The sequence below is a fragment of the Camelus bactrianus genome, chromosome 1, assembly GCF_048773025.1.
Source record: "Camelus bactrianus isolate YW-2024 breed Bactrian camel chromosome 1, ASM4877302v1, whole genome shotgun sequence".
Lineage (NCBI taxonomy): Eukaryota > Metazoa > Chordata > Mammalia > Artiodactyla > Camelidae > Camelus > Camelus bactrianus.
The window spans coordinates 50,898,875-50,925,036 of NC_133539.1; the positions used below are offsets into that span (position 1 = coordinate 50,898,875).

Sequence of the window (26,162 nt, forward strand, 5' to 3'; positions counted from 1 at the left end):
AATCAATATCTTAAAGCAACAGATGCAGCTGGAAAAGCCTTTTGGCCTTTGCCCTTCTCCTTTGGTTCTTCCCCCCTTTGACCTCCTCAAACATGTATGATTGTCATAGATAACAGATATAACAAGTTGTCATATAAAAAGGATACTAAGATGATATAAAAACTCACATTTATTCATCAAAATTCATACTTTCGACAGTAATTAATAAATGAAGACTTAACATAGAGTAAGGAAGTAAGAATGTGCTGGAAATAATAACCATATTGGATTAGGGCTGAAATAAAATTTATTACATTATTACTCACCAAAGAAACCCAGAACTTCCCTGGTCCAGAGTAGAATCCACAGAGGATGTGACAGGGGGTTAAAGGAATAAAGATTTCGGGCAATGGCTCCTCTTCCTCCTCCTCCTCTTCCCTGTGGAGTTCCCTTTCTCCATCTTCTCCCATCTCTTCTGCTAGCTTCTTCCTTCTTTCTTCCTTTTCCTTCTCCTTCAACTCCTTTCGTTTCTTTCTCTTTTCAATTTCTATTAATCTCTTTTGCAAAAGGGATATTGAGGAGATATAAACACAGCCGTAATTCATTCATTCATTCACACTATTAGAGATGACAAAGAAAGTAAGAGGTAGACAGTCCTACAAAAACTCACATCTCTAATGTAAAAATGTCATTCAAAAATAATTATCAATTTGGGGGATGTATTTTTATTGTTAAAATTTTAAAATCATTGGAGTGACTTTCTGTCTTACTCCCACTGACCCTGGTTTTACAGGAAGTATTTTGACTTTGTTTTCCTAATAGAAAAGCTAACTACAGTTTCTCTTAGAGCCTATCACTGTCACTCCATGAATTAGGCATATTGAAATAGTCCACAAGGGAAGTTGTTTCTACATTTAGTGTTACAGTGATTCAGACCCTCTGCCTCTGCCAACTATTGCAAAAGCCTCCTAACACTGGCATCCCTACCTCCCATCTTTTACCTCTTTATTCCATTTTCCCCTTAGAATTAAATTCCAAATTTATATGATCGCATCACTTAATCCTCTCCTCAAAAACTCACAATGGATCCTAATGGCCTAAGAATTAAAACACCTTGGTTGGTGTTTAAGGAGCCCCACATGGTGGTCACAATTGCATCCCTCTGTCTCAGAGTCCATTCTTCATTTCCCCAAAACACCAAAAACTCTTGCAATTCTGCCTTCCTTCAGGATGTTCTCCCAGCTTTAACTGCCTTCTTCCCCATTTTCATCTTCTCAAAATCCTTCCCATTCTTTAAGTACTAAATGTCACCTCCATGAAGTCATCCTTGACCTCCTTTCACCCCTCCATCAGAATCATATATTCTTTCCTGTGCATGCCCCTAAAATTTTATTTGCACCATGATTTTCATATCTATTCATTACCGCCTCCTAATACAGTTAGCTACTTTCCACCAGATAAGCTCCTTGAACTCAATGTATTAATCATCTTTGTTTTTCCCTAGCACTTAACACAGAATAATTTATATTCTAAGAAAAAATTAGAAGATAATGCTTCAAGGATATTTCATACCAGAATCTTAGATTTGACACTTGAGAAATGGAAACATTTTATGCACATGTCTTTGATTTCATAGGAAACTACATCATGATCCTCTTCTTCCTCCTTTACAGTTGGAAACGGAGCTTCGAGAACATAGCCATTCTCACAGATTATCAGTAAAGTACTTTCAGGCTAAAAAAATATTAAACAGTTCATTTACATTTAGGCAAATATTTTAGGAGCACAGTTCAAAAAAGATTTTAAACCAAGGAAAATATAATTGCTATATATACTAGCCATTTTAAAAAGCACTTATTACTAATAATAACTACAGGATTAGGTAGGATTAAGTAAATCTTCTTAATCATTATACACAATTATTAATAAAAATTATTATATCATTATTCATGAATAAGCTAAGTGTTAAAATTAGGTTTAGATTTGTTTCCCTTACGATGCTAGTACATATTTGCTGAGCCAAAAATGTCTTTGTGAAATATGTTTGGCCAAATATTAAAATTAGGGCTGCCAAGGAAAATCTGCAGTGTGTGGATAGCATATACAGCCTCAGCCTCCTTTGACGGATCATCCTCTCTCTGCCTGAGTTTATTTCATGTGGATGTTCCCAGGGTTTATGTTCTCTTCCCTCTTCTCCTTTCTCTCCATAAACATTCCCTGGGAAATATTATAGCCAACCAAAGCTTCATTACCACTCACAGGCAATTAGACTCCAAATTAACCTTTCTAGTACAGACCTCTCTCTTGAGCTCCAAAATCATGTATTTAACTATGTATGGAAAATCCCCATGTTGACATTCCATAGATACATTATTCAAAATGTTGACCCATCCAGTTATTTTATTCAACATGTATTTATTATACACCTACTATGTACTCAGAATTTTATAAAGTGCTAGAGATACAATTATAATAAGAAAAACAGGTATAGTCACTGTCATTATGGAGCTTACTTTCAGTGGGAGAGCCTGTTATTTAGCAAGTCATAAATAAATGTAAACTATAACTGCAACAAGTGTTGCAGAGGTACTGCAAGAGAAAGATTATGCAAGGCTTCCTGAGAAGGTGGTACCTAAGACTCAAGGTAAAAGACGAGTAGAAGATAATTCCATAATGACTTAGTGGAGGGCTTGAGGGAGAAGACTGTGTAAAGAAAATAGTATGTGCAAATATCCTGTGGCACATTTGGGCTCATAAGGAAGATGTGGCCTTGTTGTATAACGTAGGTCAAGAGAACAGAGTGAGAAGAGAGATTGGGACAGAGTCTTGGGGAAACAACATTCAACGGCTGGGGGAGGGAGACTAAGAAGCGGTGGCAAGATGTAGAAGAAAGAACCAGGAGAGCATAATGTCCCAAAAGTTGAAGGGAGATGGTATTTCAAAGAGGAAGTGAGGGTCAACAAGGTCGACTGAGACTAAGGGGGCAAGAAGGATTAAGTACTAAAAATGTTAAATGGATACCACTGGTGTCTTTAGAAGAGCAGATCTGGTGGAATTATGAAACAAGAAAGTAATAAGAGTGTGTTAAGGAGGGAGTGGGAGGTAAGGAAATGGAGGGGAATTATCAATCCCCTTGAGAAAACTGGGAGAAGAAAAATAGGACAGTCACTGGAGGAGAACATAAGGTCACGGAATTTATAAGTGGGAGAGGCTCGAATATATTTAAATACTGATGGAAATGACTGAGTAAATAGGTAAGGTTAAATTTATATGACAGAAAACGAAAATGAATCGTGTGGAATCTTGGGACAGTGGGAGTAGAATCCAAGGGTCACAAGGGAGAGCTGGCCTCAAAAGGAAGGCTGACAGCACCTCTACTGTAAAACAAAAAGAAAAAAATGGGAAGAGGAGCAGGCAGATGCAGAGGTAACAGGATTTTATGATTGGTAGTGGGAAGGTGAAAGAGTTCCCGTCAGAGGGCTCCTAGTTCCTGTGAAGTAAGTGATGCTGAGAATGAGAGTGAGAGTGCCAGCCAGTGGGAGGCTTGAAGCTTTGAGGAGTGGAGGAGTTTACAGTGGTCACTGTGGGTGAAAGACAGCTGATAAGAGCCATGTCACAGGATTGCTAAGCCACACCACGAATTGTGTGGCGGCCATTTGAGTCACTAAGTTATGGAGAAGCTAATCTTTCCTGGTGTGTGATTATCTCCAGCTGCCCTTGGTAATCAATGTAGGCAAATATAAATTAGTTGGGGACATTCAGGGATGGATTTTTGCCAGATGTGCATTAAAAAAAAAAGAAAAAACCAGGAGATCAAGGCATTGGAATAGTGTTATTGACCCTTACTGAAATGAAGAATCATGAAATTTAAGCTGGATGTAAAAGGAAGTTAAGAGTGGACTAAATGGGTGAGAGAAAGCAAATGGTGAATGAACAAGAGGTGCCTGTGACTTCAGAAAACAGGTGGAGCAGAAGTAGCCCAGTGAACAGGCTGGATGGGAGAGAGTTTGAGGCAGAATGTGAGATATCTGAATGGTTGACTTTTAAGACTGAGTTCTTACAAGTTGTTATGGTCTGAATTGTGTCCCATCAAATTCACATATAGAAGTCCTAACCCCCCATATATCCAGTATATGACTGTATTGGGAGATGGGGCCTTCATGCAGGTAACTGTTACAATAGGATCATTGGGGTGGGCTCTAAACAAAAATGACTGGTGTCCTTATAAGAAGAGGAGATTAGGACACAGAGGGACAACCACACAAGGACACAGTGAGAAGGTGGCCATCTGCAAGCCAAGGAGAGAGGCATCAGAAGACACCAAACCTCTCAGTACCTTGACCTTAAACTTCTAGCCTAAGGAATGGTGAGAAAGTAGATTTCTGTTGCTTAAGCCTCCCAGGCTATGTATTCTGTCATATACACTCTAGCAAACTAATAAACAAGTGGTAATAGTGCCCAGTGGGTGGCTGTGAAAGTGTGGGAATGAGCTGGAAAGATCGTGGGAAATGAAGAGGTCAAGAAACTCAGAGGCTGATGTGGTTTGTTCAATTAGGCACATGGTGTTAATGTCATTCAGAATAATTGCTTGCACTTTGGGTAAAGATAGCTATATTCTCAAAATTTTAATAAAGGAGTGGGATTGACCAGGTGATAAGATTTAATAACAGTCTAAAGAGAGAGAAGGTGATGCAGTGGAATTATAAGAGCCTCAAAACATCTGTGCTTTTATCTTAATTTTATGAGTCTCAAGTCATAAAACTAATACATAAATATTGCTACAAATGAAATCAAAGTTAACTATTATATTTCTCTCTCTGATCTCAAGTAGATATATTGAATGCTAAGACACTGATGTGTATTCTTCCACACTTTTCTCTTCCAATAGAATTTTTTCAAGAGGTTAAAAGGGTATTCATTCACTCTTTCAGTGAAGATATAGTCAACCCACATCCATGAAGATAAGGTAGTCAATCACGTTAGAAATAAGACATCAGGAGTAAGAGTCAACAAAACAAAGATAATACCCCCCCCAAAAAAAGTCCCTAAAAACTTCAGATGTTGAAATTATCAAACATAGTCCGAAAAACAATTATGCTTAGTATGGTTAAAGAAATAAAAGGAAAATCTTGAAATAGCTACAGAAAAAAAGCCTAAAAACAAAACAGATATGAAAAATAACCAAATAAACTTTTAAGAACTAAAAAATACAAAAGCTGAAATTAAGATCACATAGGGTGGCTTTAACACCAGAGGAGATCATCGAGGAGATAACTATCTGCAGAAAATAGATCAGAAGAAATTCATAAAGTACAGCCTGGGAAGATTTTTTTAAGCTAGAAAATGCAGAAGATAGGACAAGATATTTAGAGAATAAGATGGAGAAATTCTAACATGTACTTTGATCAGGGTCTGAGACAGAAGGTGGGAGAACAAAAGCAGAAGACAAACAGGCTAAATTTTTTCCCAAAATTGATATGAGTTTTAAATCCATGGATTCAAGCACCTAGATACATTAGAATGAAATTGCAGGACACCAAAATCAGAAAATCCTAAACACTGCCAGAAAAGACAAATTACCTTCAAGGGACTGACAATCACACCAACAGGTGGCAAAAGCAATGGAAGTTCTACAGCAACTGAATGACATCTTGCATGGGTCAAAAGAAAATTATTACTATGTAGAATTCTATGCTAAAAAAAATCCTTTCACGTCAGAAAAATTTTCAAAACAGAGAAAATAGAATTTGCCAATAGCAGACCTGCAGTAAAAGAAGTTCTGAAGAATGTATTTTGGACAGAAGAAAAAATTCCCAGATGCAAGAAGGAATAACCAGCAAAGAAAGTGGTCAATACATGGGTAATTCTTTGTGAACATCAATTGAATATATCTTGTGAGATTTTAAATGTGAATTGTGAAAGATATTGTTTTTTTAAAATACACAATGATGGAATATCATTCCAGAAGGAAGGTTGAAGGAAGACTGGAAGGTGCTTGCATTGTCTTGGGTAAAGAATTAACATTAAAATTTCATGTGTTAGGGCTTTTGCACAACAAAAGGAAACCAATAAACAAAACGAAAAGACAACCTACAGAATGAGAGAAGATATTTGCAAACGATGTGACTGACAAGGGCTTAACTTCCAGAATATACAAATAGCTCATACAACTCAGTAACAACAACAACAAAAAAACAAACAACCCAATCCAAAAATGGGCAGAAGACCTAAACAGACATTTCTCCAATGAAGGCATACATATGGCCAATAGGCACAAGAAAGGATGCTCAGTATCTCTATTTATCAGAGAAATGCAAATCAAAACTACAATGAGGTATCACCTCACACCAGTCAGAATGGCCATCATTAAAAAGTCCACAAATGATAAATGCTGGAGAGGATGTGGAGAAAATGGAACTCTCCAACACTGTTGGTGGGAATATAATTTGGTGCAGCCACTATGGAAAACAGTATAGATATTCTTTAAAAAGCTAAAAATAGACTTACCATGTGATCCAGCAATTCCACTCCTGTGCTTATATCTCAAAAAAAAGACAATTCAAAAAGGTACATGCACCCCAATGTTCATAGCAGCACTATTTACAATAGCCAAGATATGGAAGCAATCTAAATGTCCATCATCAGATGATTGGATAAAGAAATTGTGGTATATATATACAACAGAATACTACTCAGCCATAAAGAAGAATGAAATAATGCTATTTGCAGCAACATGGATGGACAGATGGACCTAGAGATGATCATAAGTGAAGTAAGTCAGACATAGAAAGATAAATACCATATGATATGATTTATATGTGGAATCTAAACAATGACAAATGAACTTATTTACAAAACAGAAACAGACTCACAGGGTAGAAAACAAACTTATGGTTACCGAAGGGGACAAGGGAGGGAGGAGGGATGAATTCAGAGTTTGGGATTAGCGGATACAAACTACTGTATATAAAATAGATAAACAAGGAGGCCTACTGTATAGTACAGGGAACTATATTCAATAATTGTAATAACCTATAATGAAAAAGAATATGAAAAGGAATATATATGTATATAACTATGTTAGTTATATAGAAACTAACTCAACATTATAAATCAACTATACTTCAATTTAAAAAAATCAAAGTGTGAGAAAACTGAAGTCTCCATCAAAAAACTATTAGAATAAATAAATTCAGTAAAGTTACAGGATATAAGATTAATATACAGAAATTTGTTGCTTTTCTACATACTAATAATGAACTATCAAAAGGAAAAGGCAGGGAAACAGTCCTGTTTAAAATCACATTAAGAAGAATAAAATACCTAGGAATAAACTTAACCAAGGTGGTGGAAGATTTATACTCTGAAAACTATAAAACATTGATGAAGGGAATTTGAAGATGTTACAAAGAAATGGAAAGACACTCTGTGTTCATACACTGGAAGAATATTGTTAAAATGACCATACTACCCAAGGCAATCTATAGATTTATGCAATCCCTATCAAAATACCCATGACATTTTTTTACAGAACTAGAATAATTCTAAATTTTACATGGAACCATAAAAGACCCCAGAATAGCCAAAGCAATCGTGAGAAAAAACTGTAACAAAGTGGGGAGTAATCATGCGCTCCAACTTCAGACTATACTAACAAAGCTACAGTAATCAAAACAGCATGGTACTGGCACAAAAAACAGACACATAAATCAATGGAACAGAACAGAGAGCCCAGCAATAAACATACACACATATGGTCAATTAATCTACAACAAAAGAGCAAGATTATACTATGGGGAAAATAGTCTATTCAATAAATGATGCTGGGAAAAGTGGATAGCTACATGTTAGAGAATAAAAGTAGAACATCTTTTCACACACAAACAAAAATAAACTCCAATTGGATTATAGATCTCAATGTAAGACTGAAAACCATGAAACTCCTAGAAAAACACATAGGGGAATACTCTTTTTTTTTTTTTTTTAATTTCAGCAGTATAGGGGAATACTCTTTGACTTAAATTATACCATTTTTATTCATCTCTTAAAGCAAAGGAAACAAAAGCAAAAATAAAACGGGATCTAATCAAACTTACAAGCTTTGCATAGCAAAGTAAATTATACATATAAATAATAACAAAACCCATACTCATAAAGAAAACAGACTGGTGGTTGCCAGAGGTAGGGGTTGGGGGATGGGCAAAGTGAAGGGTGTCAAAGGGTATAAGTTTCTAGTTATAAAATAAGTCATGGCGATGCAATGTACACCATGATAACTATAGTTAATAATACTGAATTGTGTGTTTGTTGTTCAGAGAGTAAGATCTCAAAAGTTTTTGTGTATGGTGATGGATTATTGCCTAGACATATTGCAGTTTCTAATGTATACAAATATCAAATCGTGTTGTACATCTGAAACTAATTTAATGTTATATGTCAATTATATTTAAATAAAATGTTTAAAAAGAACTATAATCACTGAAGACATTAATTTAAAAAGAAAAATCACCTCAGGGAGAGGATATAGCTCAATGTTAGAACACATGCTTAGCATGCACAAGGTCCTGGGTTCAATCTGCAGTACTTTTATTTTTAAAAAATTAAAATAAATGAATAAATAAACCTAATTACCTCCCTCGCCAAAAAAAGAAAAAAAAACTATGTAAAAGTAAAATAAAAAAATAAAAATCACCTCAAAAAAAACCCCAAAAAATAAAAAACGAACTCTGTTCTCAGATCTCAGATGGCTCCACTAACAAGTTTGCCGAATGTTCAGAATTGTAATGTAACACAGACTCTCCAAGAGAATAGAAAAAAGAAGGAATATTTTACAACTCATCCCAGGAGATAGAATAACCTTAACACACTTGATGATGAATTATGAGGACAGAAAATATTAGCCAAATCTTATTTATAAATATAGATACAAAATTCTAGTATCAGCAAACTGAATTCAATAACACATGAACAGTTTGCTGAAACAGCTAGTTCAAGACAGAGAACTACAGCCACAGCTCTAAGGGTCAAGATCCCAGGAGAAGGGAAGCTGAGTGAGGTAAGCTGGGCATTCTCTGCAACTCTTTCTCCTAAGCGCATTGGGAAACTTACTGCATGGGACCCAGAAGCGAAACAGATTGCAGTGTCTCAGAGTTTAGGCTTTCTCTCAGAGATGAAGAGACAAGCTGAAGGTCAAAGTGGCAAGAAAATTAGGACTTTGGGGGGCACATGACACCAGAGAAAAGGGAAATGCAGAAAAGTGAGACTGACATTCTGCTGGGCCTTTGCCTTAAAAAAAAGTATTTATATATATAAATACACATATATATACACACATACATAAACACACACACAACCCTAAGCTGCATGGGAACAGGATTTATTCATTTCATCCAAAAGTCACACTATTGTTTACTTTCATTTTTGAAAGATACTGCTACTGGGTATAAAATTGTGGTTTGGAAGTTATCTTCTTTTAGCAGTTTACAGTCCTATATCTATTGAAGAAATTATTAAAATTATTAAAAAATCCTCCAACAAGTAACAACTCAGGTCTTGAGAACAGAAAATATCTCTTTAAAAAATAATAATAATAAGGTCAAAAATACCTTGATTCCAAAGCTGGCAAGAACATTACAAAAGGGGGAAATTATCACTCTGTTATGAATGTAGACACAAACATCCTTAATAAAATATTAGCAAATTGTGTGTGTTAAAAAAAAAAAACAATCACTTGATGTGTGAGGATGACAAGAGGGAGGTCACTTTAGGCAGAGAAGATCATTGTTCAAAGATTAATGCATTAAACAGTGAGGAACAAAGAAGACATAGAAGAAGACAGATTTAACAGATGTTTAGGATGCATAACCAATGGGTGTCTTGGTGAACCACCAAAGTAGGGTGGTTAGAGGTAGGGAAGAGACACCTTTAAAGATTTTCTCATTTGGATGACAGGGATAATGGTGATCCCAGAAAAATGCAGGAGGAGAAAAAAACATGTTTTGGAGAAATTCTAATGAATTTGACTTGAACCCCTCAAAATTACCCCTAGTAATTCAAAAGATCACCAAGTTCTGTCAACTCTACTTTCTACCTATCTCTTGTCCACACAGTCTTTCAAACCTTAGTTTTATTCTTATCTGGAACACAGCTGCACAATAGATCCACCTGCCTCTCATCTGCCCCCTTGTAACTTCTCCATCTTGTTGACTAAGTGATCATGGTAGTGAACAGTGCAGGGAGATGGTGTGTGTGATGCACCGTTATTGGAAATCAAAACAATGGGCAGAAGCTTAATACATTCAGGAAGGTAGGAGGTCTGACCATTGGGCTGGTGTGAACTAACAGCTATTGCTATTTGGACAATTAAAGTAGGTAGCATATCAGTTACACATGGTAATTTACTTTTTTCCCCAGCTTCATTGTAATATAATTGACGTAACATTACGTAAGTTTAAGGTGTACAATGTGATGATTTGATACATGTATATATTGTGAAATGAGAGTAATTTACTTTTACATTAGTAATTCCCAAATAACATTAGGAATACAAGTGCTAATTGGCACCACTGCCTGCTTGAGGGATTTGGGTTTTTCCTCCTACTTTTTTTTAAACTTATTTTGAAATAATTCTTAAGAAGTTGCAAAGATAGTACAAAGAGGTAACGCGTCCCCTTTGCCCAGTTTCTCCCACTGGTTACCTCTTCTGTAACAGTATCAAAACCAGAAAACCAACATTAATATAGAATTGTGTATAGTTCTATGTCATTTTATCACATGTGTAGATTTGTGTAACCATCCACAGCAATCAAAATGCAAACTATCCCATCACCACCAAGATCTCCCTCAAGTTGCCGCTTTATAGTCACACCCACCCCCATCCCACCCATCATCCCTAACCACTGAAAAATGTTGGTTTCTTTTTTAACTTCCTATCTAGGGAAATGATTGAAGGATCCACATTAATAATATATGTGGTGATACAATCGTTCATGTTTTAACACAGAGCATCCTTTGCAGCTCTCGTTCCCTTCACCTACACCCCTTGCACCCACCTTTTCTCTACCGACTCACATACTGCCAATTCCTCAAGATTCAGGTACAGTTATATAAAATAATAACACGTCGACTTCTCCCCTTCTTGATATTCCTGTTCTGTATTCACGGCACATGCCGTCTATACCACTGGTATCACTGATATTTTAATCACCTATTCCCTTGTAAAACCTTGTATTGTTCTGTGATAGAATTATTTAACTTCTAAATATGTACTTTTTTCTTCTTCAAAAGATACCGTTTTGTACCGCTTATTGAATCCATCACCAATGCCCAGCAAAGATGAAAACAATGAGCATTTGTTAATTTTTAAAACATTCTTTGAGATACTATGTTTTCTTTAGAAGAGCTCAATAGATTACAGATGTTACCCCAATAATCCTTGACAGTACTGCTATGCAGTTCATCAGTATTATCATGCTGGAATCTAGTACAGCACCTGGTTTAGACATTCAATCAATATTTAGATGAATCAATTATCCTACGTTCAAAATTAGGGAAATTAGAGGCATTAAATAAGATTAGTTATCAAGGGGGTAGGGTATAGCTCAGTGGTAGAGCGCATGCAGTCCTGGGTTCAATCCCCAGTACCTCCATTTAAAAAATTTAAATAAATAACTTAATTACCTCCCCTCACTAAAAAAAACAAAGTAAAGAAAAACATTTTAATATTTTTTAAAAGATTAGTAATGTATACTGAATTGCCAATTGTTGTTAGGAAAGAGGCAATGGAAGATTAGAAGAGAAAATGGAAGTGGAAATGGGGGCAGAAGAGAAGTAAAGCAATAAAGATGAGGACAAGTATATTCAGACCTTAGAACTGAACAACTTAATCAGAAGGACTGGCAGACTCAACACAATCTGACATGTGTATCTGGCTAAAGTCGCCATTGTTGAAATAATGTCTGACAGAATCCAGTGTTTGGAGAGCGGATTGTGAGCAAGTAATTAGTTATGGAAGAAAGAGGTGGTGGGACGGGCATGGAGCTCCTGAGTGATGCTCTACTGGTTACGCTGAGCAGCTTCCCTGGCCCCTCACTGCAGGACCCAGGAGTGGGGCTAATAATTCCACCTGCTATTCTCTATCTACCAGATCACTTCACTGTGTAGCAACTGAGAATTAGGCATGAAGACAAATAACTACTTACATGAGAAGTTGCAGACCCTATTAACTGGCAAACAGGTCCAGGGGTAGTAATATAACCGATTGGTTTATAATCCTTTTCCACTTCGAAGAAGAAGACAGTTTTATCTTTACTCTAAGAAAAACAGAAATACTGTCAAATATATATTATTATGAAATCTATTCCATAAAGTACAAAGAAACATTTAGTAACTATATTACATCCACTATATACTTATACCTACAATGATCATATATCCCAGATTTTCTGGGAACATGCTTATTTCAAATATTTGCTTCGTTTTCCCAATGAGAATATTTGACAAACCATGTTTTCTTGTATGTGGGTCTGAAAAAATGATCACCATACCTGTACATGAGATTAATTCACAAAAAAATTCTACAACGCATATGCTCACCTATTTATGCATGTTATTCTCTTAATTTACGACAATTCTATATAAGAACACAGCTATGTTATAAAATACTGATTATACATAAAAGACGCTGCATGATTCCCAGTTGAAAATTTCTATTCATTAAAAATAAGCATTACAACTCAATTTGTAAGAATATTTTTAAATGTCATGCATAGATGATACTGAATACGAATACAAAGAAAGCAAAATGTGGGTATCTTCTTGAAGGAATATCAGCAGATAAGGCATCATTAAGTAAGCAGACTAATAAGGCAAGGTTAACGACAAACATTCAGTGGGAAACAAAAGGAAATCTACTACTTACCCCTGTGGCTAGAATTTCTCCATCACGGTCATAAGCTAAAGCAGTGACAGGAGCAGTGTGGGGTTTGAAAGCCTTTTTTAGTCGAATATCTGCATCCAAAATTCTCTTCCGTCCCACAAAAATTGTGAGCCCTTTTGGATCATAAAGGTCAAGAATTCGAACAACACCATCTTCAAATCCTACAATAATCTGTCCTCCAGTGTAGCTTACCTTAGACAAAAAGAAATGCAAAGGATCTGAAATTAGTTAATTACGAAAGTTGTATTACATAACAGATACTTCAGGATTTTATTTAGACTTAAGTAATTTAACTAATTGACTGTTCATTGGTAATTCCACATACCACTTTCTGGTAACCTCCATCTATTCTAGGACAGTCCCTTATCACTGCTGACCATGAGACAAGTAAACAATGGCAATCCAAACACTCAACGAGTAGAGTGTCTATCTACCACGTGCCAGGCACCCATCACCAGCAACCAAGTGTGAGCATAAACACTTTCAACTTGTTTTCACGAATTCACAGTCAAGTGGGAGGACAGACATTAACCAGCCACACAAACATTAATCAACTACACAAATGAATGTGGAATTATGAACTGAAATAAGCATTAAAGGAAAAACATTCTCTGGGAGCAGATAGCAAAGAAAGCTGACCTAGGCTGAGGGAGGAAGAGATGGTGGAGCTGAGATCAGAGGGACACCCAGGAATTAACAAAGTACAGGAACACTTCTGAGAGAGGATATGGCTTGTGCAAAGGTCATATGGCAGGAAATAATGTAACTCAGGAAAAAGTTTGACCAGAGCAGACTGAGTGAGGGAGCAGTGTTTCCACAAGCAGGCACTAGGTCACAAAGTAGCTTACATGTCACATTAAGGATTGTCTTCGTCCTAAGAGCAGTGGGGAGACAAACAGTTTTTAGTTGGGGGTTTGGGGTGGGGAGGTGACATGATCAGATCTGCTATTTCAGAACAATCATCCTAGGTGCAGTGTAGGAAACAGATCTGAGATGGCATAGACAGGATGCATGGGAATCTGGAGGGAGACTAAGTGACAGCTGCTGTACTCCTGGAGACTGACTGTGGTCACCTGGTCTGAGGTGGTGTAATGGAGATGAGAAGTGTGGACACAATTTAGAGATAGGTATAATGGGTCCTATTTGGTGATGACTGGATATGAGGAATGAGGCAGAGGGAGGTGTCAAGGATGACTGAGACATTTACTAAGACAGGAAACACTGGAGAGGAGTCAGGTGTGTGTGTGTGTGTGGTTTGTTGCTGCTATTATTGTTTTTATAGGAGGGGTGGCTGGGGGCCAGCAGATCATGAATTTAGTTTTGGACATGATGAGTGTGAAGTCTCCTGGAAATCCCCAGATGAAGATGACATACAATCTGCGGCTTAGAGGAGAAGTCTGGGCTGGAGCTATAAATCTGGCCTTGTCTGAATACATTAAGTGTGCCATCTTGGAAGGCATTCACGAGAGGGGCAAGAGCCCTGGTATTCTTTAGAGCAGATTGATCATCCCTGAGGCCAGGCAGTTACATAATCTTAGGAATAAGAAAACTATGTTTCATTCAATTCCAGTTGCATGCTGTTTATTTAAACATTTACTAAGTATGTCAATGTACAAGTAACTCAAGAGGCACTGGAAGTACAAAGAAGAATAAGGTATGGTTGTCGCCACGAAGAACAATCTGGTGGGAAAGACAGTCAATAAAGCAAATCATCTCAGTACACTGTGGTAAGTGCTTTCGGAGAGGTATATGCACAGTCCTTAAACAAAAATCACAGAGGAAGGAGTACCGAGCTCTACTTGAAGGTGGGGTCCCGGAGGGCTATGCAGAGGAGATGATGTTTGACCTGAGATAAATTATAAAGACTATGTGCAGTTTTTCAGAAAGGCAAGAGTGTATGGAGAAGGGGCAACCCTAGCATAATATCCGTATGACCCTTACTTCAATATAAGGCTAAAAGAGAAAACATTCTCTGGACATTGTACAAGCATCTAAATAAATGGTTCAATTGTGAGGGCTGTATTTTAAAGACTCTCGGTGAGAGCGTAAATATATGAGGATAAAGAGTGATTGAGTTTGGTTATCTAAATACTCTGAGGTTTCCACTCAATCAAGCCTCATCACGGTTCTGCTTCTATTCCCTGGCCTGAGTTCTCCTTCTGATCTTGGTCCCATCATGAAATTTCCTGCCAGTCAAACCATCTCCACATCTATTTTGGGCCTGGAATATTTTCTCTTTGATTTCAACCTAAAACAGTAAGGATAAAATATTCCCCAAATATTCCCATGACCTTTAAACACATGGCTGCAAACTCTTTGACATGCATCCCATGGAAAGATGGGGTGGAAGTCCCTCCCTCCTTGAATCTCGGTGCAGCTTGTGACGGCTACACCCACCCAACTGAGTATGGTACAAGTCATATTATGTGACTTCCAAGGGTAGGTCATAAAAAGACAGCAGCTCTGCCTTATTTGTTAGAACACTAGATCTTGGAGCCCTGAGCTGCCATCAAGAAGTGTGTGACTGCCCTGAGGCCACCATGCTGTGATAATGAGCTTTCCATGTGGCATGGGCTTCAGGTAAGCACTCCTGTTGACATCCTAGCTTAACCCAGCCTTCAACTGAGGTGCCAGACGTGAGACAAAGATCTTAGATTGCTCCATTCGCCACCTGAGGCCCCAGATACAATGAAGCAGAGATAACCTATGCCTGCAGTCAGGTGTATGCATTCCCAAACCAGAGCACGTGAGAAAAATAAGATGACTGCTGTTTTGTGCCACTACATTTGGGGTAGTCTATTACACAGCAATAGACAATTATAGTAACTCCCTATCTCTCATTCTTTTTTTTTTAATTTTTAATTTTTTATTGGGGGGGTAGTAATTAGGTTCATTTATTTATTAATTTTTAGAGGAGGTACTAGGGATTGAACCTAGGATCTTGTGCCTGTTAGGCACGTGCTCTATCACTTGAACTATATCATCCCCCCATCTCTCATTCTTTTCCCATAGCTCTTATCATTATCTAACCTGTCACATACTTATTTTGTTTCTTGTCTGTCTCTACACCCTCTCTCCCACTGGAGTGTTTAAGGTTCATGAGGGTAAGTATTTTTGTCTTTTTGTTCATTGCCATATTCCTAGAATCTAGAAAAAGGGCCAGCACATTGTAGACATGCTGGAAATACATAAAATGAATGAAATCAGAGTCAGACAGATAGAGGATAGATACACAAAGTTCTGTTGGGTAATTACTTGGTAACATGGAACTATTTCTACTCTATAGATGGCATAACAATAAAGGTTCATTAAAACAAGTCAGAACCACAATAGCAAAGTCAGGATATGATTTCTATCAAATTCTGAGTGAACAAACTAAGGTAAAATTTTTGTTCTTCTCTAAAATCCAGAGTCAGAAAATATCTTTATTTCCAAGAGCCAGCACTGATATACCATATTTACAAGTGGCTTCTAGCAGAAGTTCATAATAGTAACAAGCTTACCAGTCGTGGTACCCAAATAAGGGCAGTACCTCCTTGTTTGAATTTCGTCTGAAGCAAAGGAGTTTTGCTAGAAAAATCATAGAGTCTAACAGAACCTACAGTAAGACAGTTTTAAAAGAAAGAAGTTATATACATAAAAATATCCTTAATAACCTTGACTCACTTTACATAACAAGAAACTTAATTAAATCAACTGATAATCTAATAGCCTTTCTTTAGTCAAGTATTCATGTATACCCTCAATCAGGTACTTTATAAACATGAATATATACCATGCCATTTATATAAAGGACTTAAGCATTGGGGATTTTAGTATCAGAGGGAGTCCTGGAACCAATCCCCCATGGGTTAAAAAACAATAGCTGATTAACTAGTGGATCAATTTCACCTTGCACAGTCCACATAGATTCGCTACGTCAAGAAGGAAGAAAGGAGATGGAAAGAAACGTGGATAATAGTAAAACGAATGGTACTTTTGTGAGTAACTTACTGATGTGTCTTTATTTTAATCTCTCACAATAACCAGGACTGCTGTAATTGGAGCACTCCCCTCTCTGCAAAAACTCACCTCACTTGCATCAAGAGGCTTCTGTTTGGAAAAATTCTCAAATGCTTTAAGCAGGAGAGAAGCGTATAACTCAGTGGTAGAATGCATGCCTAGCATGCATGAGGTCTTGGCTTCAATCCCCAATGCCTCCATTAAAAAAATAAGTAAATCTAACTACCTCCCCCAAAACCGCCTAAAAAAATTTTAAAAATGCTTTAAGCAAACACAGAAAAAAATGTATTGAAAACCAAAAAGGCCAAAGGTGCATGTCTACTTACAGTCTAAGCCAGTAGTGGCCATGAGGTAAGTGAGAGGGGAGACGGCCAAGGCTTCAATGGCTCCAGAATGGAAAGAGAAGAGGCATTCTGGATCTTGGGTCTGATAATAAAAAGAGATCTAATTAGATCTCTAAGATAGAGTTAAGGTCAAGTTTAAAGAAATGCAAATAGAACCCTGTAACATGTGTGACTTTATCTGAGTAGAAATAAGAGAACATATTAAGACAGAGGGCTGAAGTTTGGAATTAGGAGAAACAGAGTACTGGCTTTGCACTCGATGGCTGTGGTCACTTCAAATGCCAGTTTCCATTTCTCCATCAATAAAATGAGATGATGGCAACTGCCTGCCTACAAAACGGAGTAGTTGTGAGTATTACGTGAGATAATATAAATTAAAACCCCATATGTTTATGAAAATGGTAAAGCTGTATAATGTTAGGCGTTGTCATTGCCACTTTTCTTGTAAGTTTTGTTATGAGATAGAGCCTTTTTATGTAAAATTATAAACAAGAGAAACAGAGACAATATGAACTCATTAGGATATGTTGATCGAGTTTTTGAAGGGAACAAAAATCAAATATGGAGAAAGATAAAGTATCTTTTAGAGAAGGATAAAGATTTTTATTATGAAAATTAGAAATAAGAAAAATAGGCAACTTACAATATTTGAAAAACTGAGGTCAAGCTTCCATATGCCTCCACTGGTATCCTGAAAAATTAAATTCCTAATAGTCTGTTTTATCATTTTGAACTTTTATCAAATTAAAGGAATTTTCTTTTTATCATTTAGTTAAAGGACAAACAACACTACCAGAAGTTTACATATATTTTAAAGTGTGGTTGAAATTTAACAGTAGCCACGTGCATATATCTTAGAACACAACCACACAATAAATGAAGGGATTACATAAAACTTATCATCCGTTTAACATAACAAAAATGCGAATCGGTTTTCTGTGTATAAAGCATCAGTCAATTAAATATCAAAATTCAGGAATTCTTCACTGAAGTATAAACAGTAGTCCTAATAGTACAGTGGACTTACAGGGACAATAAATTATGCTATTTTAATTTTACATCCAGATAACTTTAAAGAGCCAAGACAGAGAAGTGCATCTTACCTGAGCCAACCAAAAGTTATTTCCAGTTTCATTCATTTTTATCATAGAGAAGAGTCTGACACTCTTGTCTACTTGAAGTTCATTAATGGGCTCAATCTCTAACAATCCAGTCTCATCTGTGGTATCAGCAGTGTCTATTGTCTCCAAATCCCATATCTTATAAAATTAATAAGAAAATACTTTAATCAGTCAGAAGTTTCTGAATACACTTTTTTAAATTGAAGTACAGTCAATTACAATGTGTCCCACTATATATAAAAATAGATTTTTACGAAGTTCCTTTTCTATAGCACAGGGAACTATGTTCAATATCTTGAATAGATATTGTCTAAGCCAAAAAAGCTCCCATTTTTTTTTCATAAGTCATTTCTTCTTGTTTTGTGAAAATTAATAATGAGCAGGTGTAATTGAAACAGCAGACAAAACCTGACCCTTGGGATTTTGCTCTGAAATGAGAATAACTTATAATTTCCTTTGTATTTATGGAAATTAGTAAGAAAATACAGCCCTGAATAAAGCAAACTTTATTCCAAGGTTTCCCTCAGGTCTTTCTGCATATAAAGTGGCCTAAGGCATGAATAGTTCAGTCACTCACTGAGGCATATCGAGCCTTATTTTGTATAGGCCTGTGGGCCCCTGGAAAGGGGACACAGACCTTCTTGCATAGTGATTCAAGTACTATCTTTGTTATAAGCAGTGAAAACGGATGTAGATTTTGTCTTCTTGAGAAAACGTCTCTCTTCCTCACGTGTTTAGACTGTACTATTGGGATAAGGATTGCTGTTCTTGGCACAGGACTCCAGGAGCGTGCAAGGGAGGGATGAGCGAGGCCAGTCTCACTTCATGTGGTGACACACTCAGAGGGGCCTCCTCTGCGAAGTGACGAAGCCCAGCCTGGATGGTTCTGCAGACCACGGTGCCATATTATCCTACACTCAACAGCTCGGACTTTGGGAGGGTTGGTGTTGCCCCACAGAGGAGCCTTGTGGGGAAGGTCCCAGATCCTAGGCTCACACTAACTCCTGGGAGTTTGAGCAGGTTTTTCCTAAAGGGTGAGAGGTAGAGATTTACAATGTAAAGAACTGAAGAGATGAAGGCAGACTGTAAAAAGGGGAGCAAACTTAGAAAGCAGTGGTGTCCATGAAGGCATCCTCTGTGAGGCAATACCTTCTTGTCTGTTGAGGTTTTCTTCCACTTGGTATTTTGATATGTTATGTCTTGGAAGGATAGTGAATATACTGTATGACATGATAAAGGATATAAAAGATTCTCAGAACAATTAGTAAAATATAACAAAAACTTAACATGGTTCAAAAAGCTGATGGTAAGAGATGTGTTTCTAATGTATTATTTACACCATAAGTAAGCTCCATAGGAGTCAGTGTAACCAGAATGTTAAAAAAAAGAAAATTTTTTTTTAAAATATGGTCTTACTTCTGATAATACTACTTCCTAAAGAATGTCCAGAGAATACAGCCTTATGAAAGGCCCCAGTAGAAATATGTACTGAGGGGACCACCAGGCAAATCAGAAGACCCCAGATTTGCCAGCAATAGCAGGGTACGTACATACGGGTGGGTGGGTGGGGGAAGAGGTGTGACAACAGCCAGAGGGACTGGAGCAATGTCGCTGCATAGCCCACACTATGGGCAGGACAGTGTCCACAGGCGAGGACAAGGGAGTTCACTAGCTTATGGAGCAATGGGAGGGGAACACCCATAGGCAAACCCCATCAGCTCACCTTTGCATTTCTTTTTTTTTTTTGTTTTTTAAACAGAGGTACTGGGAATTGAGCCCATAACCTCATGCATGTTAAGCATGCACCCTACCACTGAGCTGTACCCTCCTCCTCACCTTTGTATTTCTAATTGGCAAACTCAGTTAAAACAAACAAACAAAAACAGACGTTTGGCGTAATTGTCCCTAGAAAATGACCCATTCACACCATGCATTTTGGAAAGACATCTGTGTCCACCATTAATATCATGCTAAAGTGGGTATTCATTTTCTGAAGCTACTATTTCAAAAACAGAATGAAAGCTAAAAGGTCCCATTAGAAAATTTCAGTGCTAAGATGCTGCAAGTGAATTTTGACTAAAATTTAAATATTTACTACAAGAGAAGTATTATTTAAAGTGAGTTGGCCCTGGCCCTGGGAGTAAATGACCACTGATCTCTTTCATCGCGTGAACTTTGAGAGAAATAAAAATCTGCTAAAACCCACAAGGTGATCTGCCAGGCTTTGATGTAGGTGCTACTGTCCAAGTGTAAAGAAAACTTACCCTAACACATCCATCTGACCCAATGGTGATGACTTCACCCTCGTCCAGCATTATCTGGTTAATGGGACCCTGGTGACAAGGCTTGCCTGCAGCTCGACACAGCTCGATTTTGATGTGGCCGCCTTCCCAAAGCAGCATGTTGCCCCATTCCGACCCTGAGAGCACCTGGCAGGTGTGCGGAAAGGAGGGAAAGTGCATTAAGACAGACAAATGTGTGCATGTATGCCTCAAAGAGCAGGTGAGAATTGTTTTTAAACATTATTTTTCTTAAAAAAAAAACTGAAGTAAATAGGATAGAGAATAAGTAAATAAATATAGAAGAACTGAAGTAAATATAGGAGACTATACAGCAATATATCCTCTGGAGGTATGAAAATCTAAGTATGCCACCATCGGCAGAAACCATGAAATTTAAGATGGAAAGATTTAGTACATAAAGAATAAAATGTTCTCTATGTCAGAAACACCATGAATGAAAGGCAGATGCATGAATGATATAAAAAATAAATTTTTACAACAAAAAAGATTATTTTTCTTGATTATGAGTAAAAAATCTTAAATATAGAAAAATAAGAAAACACAACAATGAAAATTCACTCCCCCCCAGAAACAACCACTTTATCACATTTTGATGTAGTCGCTCCTAATGTTCTGCGTAGTTTTACATCATCGTGATTAGGCTGTATGTTGCTGGTTAATTTTTCAAATATACCTACAATAGATTTCTTCATATATCTCTTAAGGATATGACCAGGAGCAGAATTACTGGGTCAAAACTTAGCGACATGTTTAAAATTCTTGATAGATGAGATTCTCCTTTTTAAGAGTGATAACATCAAATGTTATGTTTGATAAATTGTGAGGCCATTATTGAACTCAAAAATTATAGCATAATGGTACCCAGTTTTAAACAAGGATAACCATCTTGAACCACCTCGTACTAATCCATTCAATCCAGCACTTCCCAAAAGTACATACCACCAACCCCCAGTTCTTAAGATGTTTAACTCATATTACATAATACATATTACTGATTGAGTACTGACTCCATACCAAGCACTGCTTGAGCACTTTATATACAATAAATTATTTAATCTTGAAAACTATATGAACTAGGTGCATTTATCAAGGATACCACGTGCAGTTGTTCAGGTTGGGCCCTTGATTTTTGCATAACAAACAGTTTTACTTATTAACACAAAGGAACCATATGGGCCAATGGAAGTCCTGACTTTTTATCCCCATTTTACAAAAAAAAAAAAAAAAAAAAAAATACTAAAGCACAGAACAGTTAAGTATCTTGCCCAAAACTACCCAGAAGTGTCAGGGTTCTAAGCCAGGCACTATGGCTCAAAAACTCCCATTCCAACTAACACTGCCTCAGAAGACATGCTAGGGAAAGAAAAGTCAAACAAGTTTCTTTTCTCTAGGACCCCTTGGAAGCTTTAATACAGAAGTGTCCACTGGGAATCACCAAGAGAAATTTCTAGATACACAGGAATTTGACCAGGAAAGTCTTATCTTCAGAGAAGAACATTCAGAGAAGAATGTTCCATGAAATGCCCTTTGGGGAACTCTGAGTTCTTGCCTCCCTGCTCTGCAGCCCCATTTCCCTCTCACCTAGAGTAACTTATGACCTCATTCAGTCTTTTCTACTTCTTCTGGCTACCTATTCTTATCTATTCTACTTGTTTTATGTATTAAGCCTCAGCCCACTTGTCTTTACTTAGGCTGGTTTTCTTCTGTCCAGTAACTAATGCCACCAAAACTCAAAGCCAACAAGGCATTCCTTTCTGAAATGTCACACTCATGTCTAGCTTTCATTTTCCATTTATCCTGAGAAAAGTCTTGGCCCTCATCACCTCTTCTTAGATAAAGCAACATCTTCCTTTCAAGCTCATCTCCTTGACTCCAGAGTTCCCTTCTTCTTTGTTTGGCATTTTGTGGAGATATATATATACACATACATACATACATACACACACATACACACATATATATATACACACATACATACATATATGTATACACACATACACACACATATACATACATACATGTGTGTGTATGTGTATGTATATATATATATATATAACTTCTTTCATTTGCAACCCTGCTATTCCAATGCCTAATAGTTCTTCCTGGCTGCTCAAGTTCTTGTACACAAGGACCCCACCCTACTTCTCAATCTAATATCCCACACTTTCCCAACATGAATGCTTTATTCGAATTAATCCTCTGAGTATATGATATTCACTCCTAACTCTAAACATTTCCTTTTGTGGCTCTCTCATTTAAAATGGCTTATTTCCTCCCCTACATCTACACAAACTCTACTGAACCTTTTTAAGATAGATCTCCTACCATGTTTTTAATGGTCTATATCTTAGCTTACTTATTACAGAATTCAGAATTTGAAGCTAGAATGACTTATGATCATCTTATAGGTTTGGATATATAATTTAGTCAGCATCCAAGGTTTTTCATTTCCTCTCATACACCATGATTTCAAATTGAGAATATTCCACTAAGTAATGACTAGACCACTTGGTTCCTCAGAGTATGCTGGCATTTACTTATATCTGAGATGATCACAAGTAATACTATATAACTCATCCTAATAGGAAGCCAAATACAATATTAATGGAGAACTGACCCTATAGGCAATATGCCTATAAATTACATAAGAAGCAATTAACAATATTAAAGAATAAACTAACAGATTAAAATTGCAGTGTTGCAGATGTTATTATAAAATTGTTCGGTCTTTCTGAATAATAATCTGACAATAAAAACAAAAGCCACAAGACTGTATATAACCTTTGATGCAGTAAGTCCTCTTGGAGTATCATGGCAAAGGGGAGAAGGAAAAGATAAACTTCACAAACATTGCAACTCCATGACATAATTAAAAGCGACAGGTACGTCACTATGTTAATATTTGAAAGTGCTTGCATACTTGATGTGTGCATAATACTTAGTAAAAACAGAATGAAATGTACATGTTGATTATGATAATTTCACAGAATTAAAATTGATCATCTAAAGAGGCAAAATTAAATGCTTATTATATTTACAATCATAGTATCTGTTACTGCCAATATTGGCAGTGCTTTTTAGACTGTGTGATGTGCTTTCATATATGTATATCACTTGAAAACAATTTTATTATTACAGAATAGTGGCTATATTCACCTTCCCATCTGGGAGCTCCATATAACCTTCTATATCAGTAGTGGCTGTTTTACCAAATCGACCCAAGAAACCCTGAAGCTTGAGGCCAGTGAATGTTAGAGCCATTTCCCAGAACCTGCAAACAAATAAGAGACTGAATGTACCTCAGAGAAGTTTTATTTACTTTAATTTTAGCGTCACTTGGACATTTACATATTTCAGAGTCACATATTATTTCATTTATTCATTCATCCAACTAACATGTATTATCAACTACCTGTCAGGCAAAGTTCTAGGCAATATGAATTCAGCATTGAGCAAAATAGACCAAAAAAAAAAAAAAAAAAAAAAACCCCAAATTCCCTGCCTTTGTAAATCTTATATTTTAAAGTTGTGTTGTCCTATGCAATAGCCACAAGTTTGATCATTTTAATTTAAAATAACATTAAGTAAAATTTAAAAATTGGTGTGTCATTCAGACCAGCCAGTTGAAAGTTTTCAATAGCTACATGTGGCTAGAGTCCAGTAGATGGGACAGCACAGAACATTCCCACCCTGGAAGAAGGTTCTACTGCACAGTACTGCTTTAGAGGATGTGAAGGTTTTCACAAAAATTCTAACTTACTCGCTGTGTAACTTTGAGTGATTTTTTTGATCACACTATGCCTTCACTCTCTCTTGTATAAAATGAGAATATTAGTAGCACCAACCTTGTAAAACTGTTGAAAAACTCTTAGAACAGTGCCTAGCACATAAAAGCAATCAATAAATGTTAGTATTGCTAACATTTTCTTATTCGTAGCCTCAACAAATGAATAGTTAGAATGAAGAAAATCATGTAAGAAAAAATAATCTGACCTATCAACTGGATGTAAAATAGATAATGGACAATATCAACAGCCAATAACATGAAGCCAAGAGCCTAAATGACCAATGCCCTTCTCCCAGGCTATGGCAGGTCCCCTGATCATCTGTTTCTATTTCCTCTATGTTTCTTTTATAGCACATCACACACATCACACATTGTTCAACATTTATCTTTCCCCCAAAATATAGAGTATATAGAAAATATGCACCTTAGTAAGCGATGGGAGAAGGTAAGTTAGAATTTAATCTATAGCTAGCAGAGTTAGTGACAATTCCAAGATTTTTTAAACAGATCTGTTCAATTATTCTATATTTCAAAAAGGCCAGGTTTAAATTGGAATAAAAAGGATTTAGGATAGTTAAAAATGTCTTTCTCATAAAGACACTGGGAATCAAGTCATGGGCACCTGGAGAGTAGTGCTTGAAGGTTCTTAAATAAAGGACAAAATCACCCCGTCCTGAAAAAAGACCAGTGTATGATACAGTGAAAAAGACCCAAAGACCTGAAATCAAGAGTAAACTCTGCTGCCATTTAGTATTGAAGTTCCTGCATCAGAAATGATTCTCTTATAATTCTTGTTTTACAAATGAAGACTGAGTTCAGAGACAACAAGATGACTTACCCATCACACAACATTGCTACACCACATTTAATAGTGGATCTGAAAGTTCAATATGAACTTGGACACAGCACGCTAATGTTAATACATTATACAAACCTGTAGGAAGAGAAGCCTACAAGAAGGCAGCAAGTTAAATTTAAAAGCCTTTCTTTTATCTGCACTGTCTTCAGCAATAAAATCCCCATTTCCAATTACAAAAGCTGCACAACAGTTTTTTAAAGTAACACCATAAAAAATATCCTGTTAACAACACCAGCAAAAATGTCTCCAGCTGTTTAATCCTCTTAGCAAAGACCCTTACGATAAACTACTAGCACCTGTTCTCAGTCACACAACCTACTTGATGTGGCCTGATCCTGATGTAGTAAGCTGCTCGTCGTTTTCAGGATTGAAAGTAACCTTAAAAACTTCCTGGGAAAAAGCTTTTGTCCTCAGTAGGGGCTGCTCTTCTTTCCAGTTCCAGATGGTTAGTGTGTGATCGGGGTTGCCGCCAACAGAGGCCAGCAGGGTACCATCGTAGTTAAAGTCCACGTAAGCATAGGCCAGTTCAGTCCCATCTGAGAGGATGAAAGGATGAATGGGAGTCTAATGCACAGGGGCAGCATTTATTTAATTTTCAAAACCATATTATCAAAAAAAAAAAAAAAGGGAAAAAGAGAGAGCACCCTCGGTGATGTGCACTGACGGAAGAAGACCAAGAATCCCCTAAAGAAACAATTCCAAAATCATTCACCACCATTGGCTTTAGAATGAATTACATGTATGAGGGGTGAGGATGAAGAATTTTTAATCACATTTTACATGAGGAAAACGCTTTGAGAACATACTCCACTTTATGAAGCCAGGACAGA

General features: G+C 36.8%; 1 protein-coding gene across 9 annotated transcripts in view; it reads right to left on the reverse strand.

The window, feature by feature from the left end:
- Positions 1-26,162, reverse strand: part of CFAP44 (cilia and flagella associated protein 44) — a 107,862-nt gene that overhangs the window by 52,028 nt on the left and 29,672 nt on the right. For 8 of the 9 annotated variants that reach the window (XM_010970814.3, XM_045507242.2, XM_045507244.2 and 5 more), the window contains 11 exons: positions 25,652-25,868; positions 23,843-23,957; positions 20,648-20,812; positions 18,366-18,521; positions 17,906-17,953; positions 17,245-17,344; positions 16,420-16,514; positions 12,899-13,108; positions 12,180-12,290; positions 1,552-1,713; positions 306-536 (listed from right to left, as the gene is read on the reverse strand). In XM_010970814.3, coding sequence (XP_010969116.2) covers positions 306-536; positions 1,552-1,713; positions 12,180-12,290; positions 12,899-13,108; positions 16,420-16,514; positions 17,245-17,344; positions 17,906-17,953; positions 18,366-18,521; positions 20,648-20,812; positions 23,843-23,957; positions 25,652-25,868 — 1,610 coding nt within the window. The remainder of the gene's footprint in view (positions 1-305; positions 537-1,551; positions 1,714-12,179; positions 12,291-12,898; positions 13,109-16,419; positions 16,515-17,244; positions 17,345-17,905; positions 17,954-18,365; positions 18,522-20,647; positions 20,813-23,842; positions 23,958-25,651; positions 25,869-26,162) is intronic. The other variant, XM_045507246.2, reaches the window with a different exon arrangement.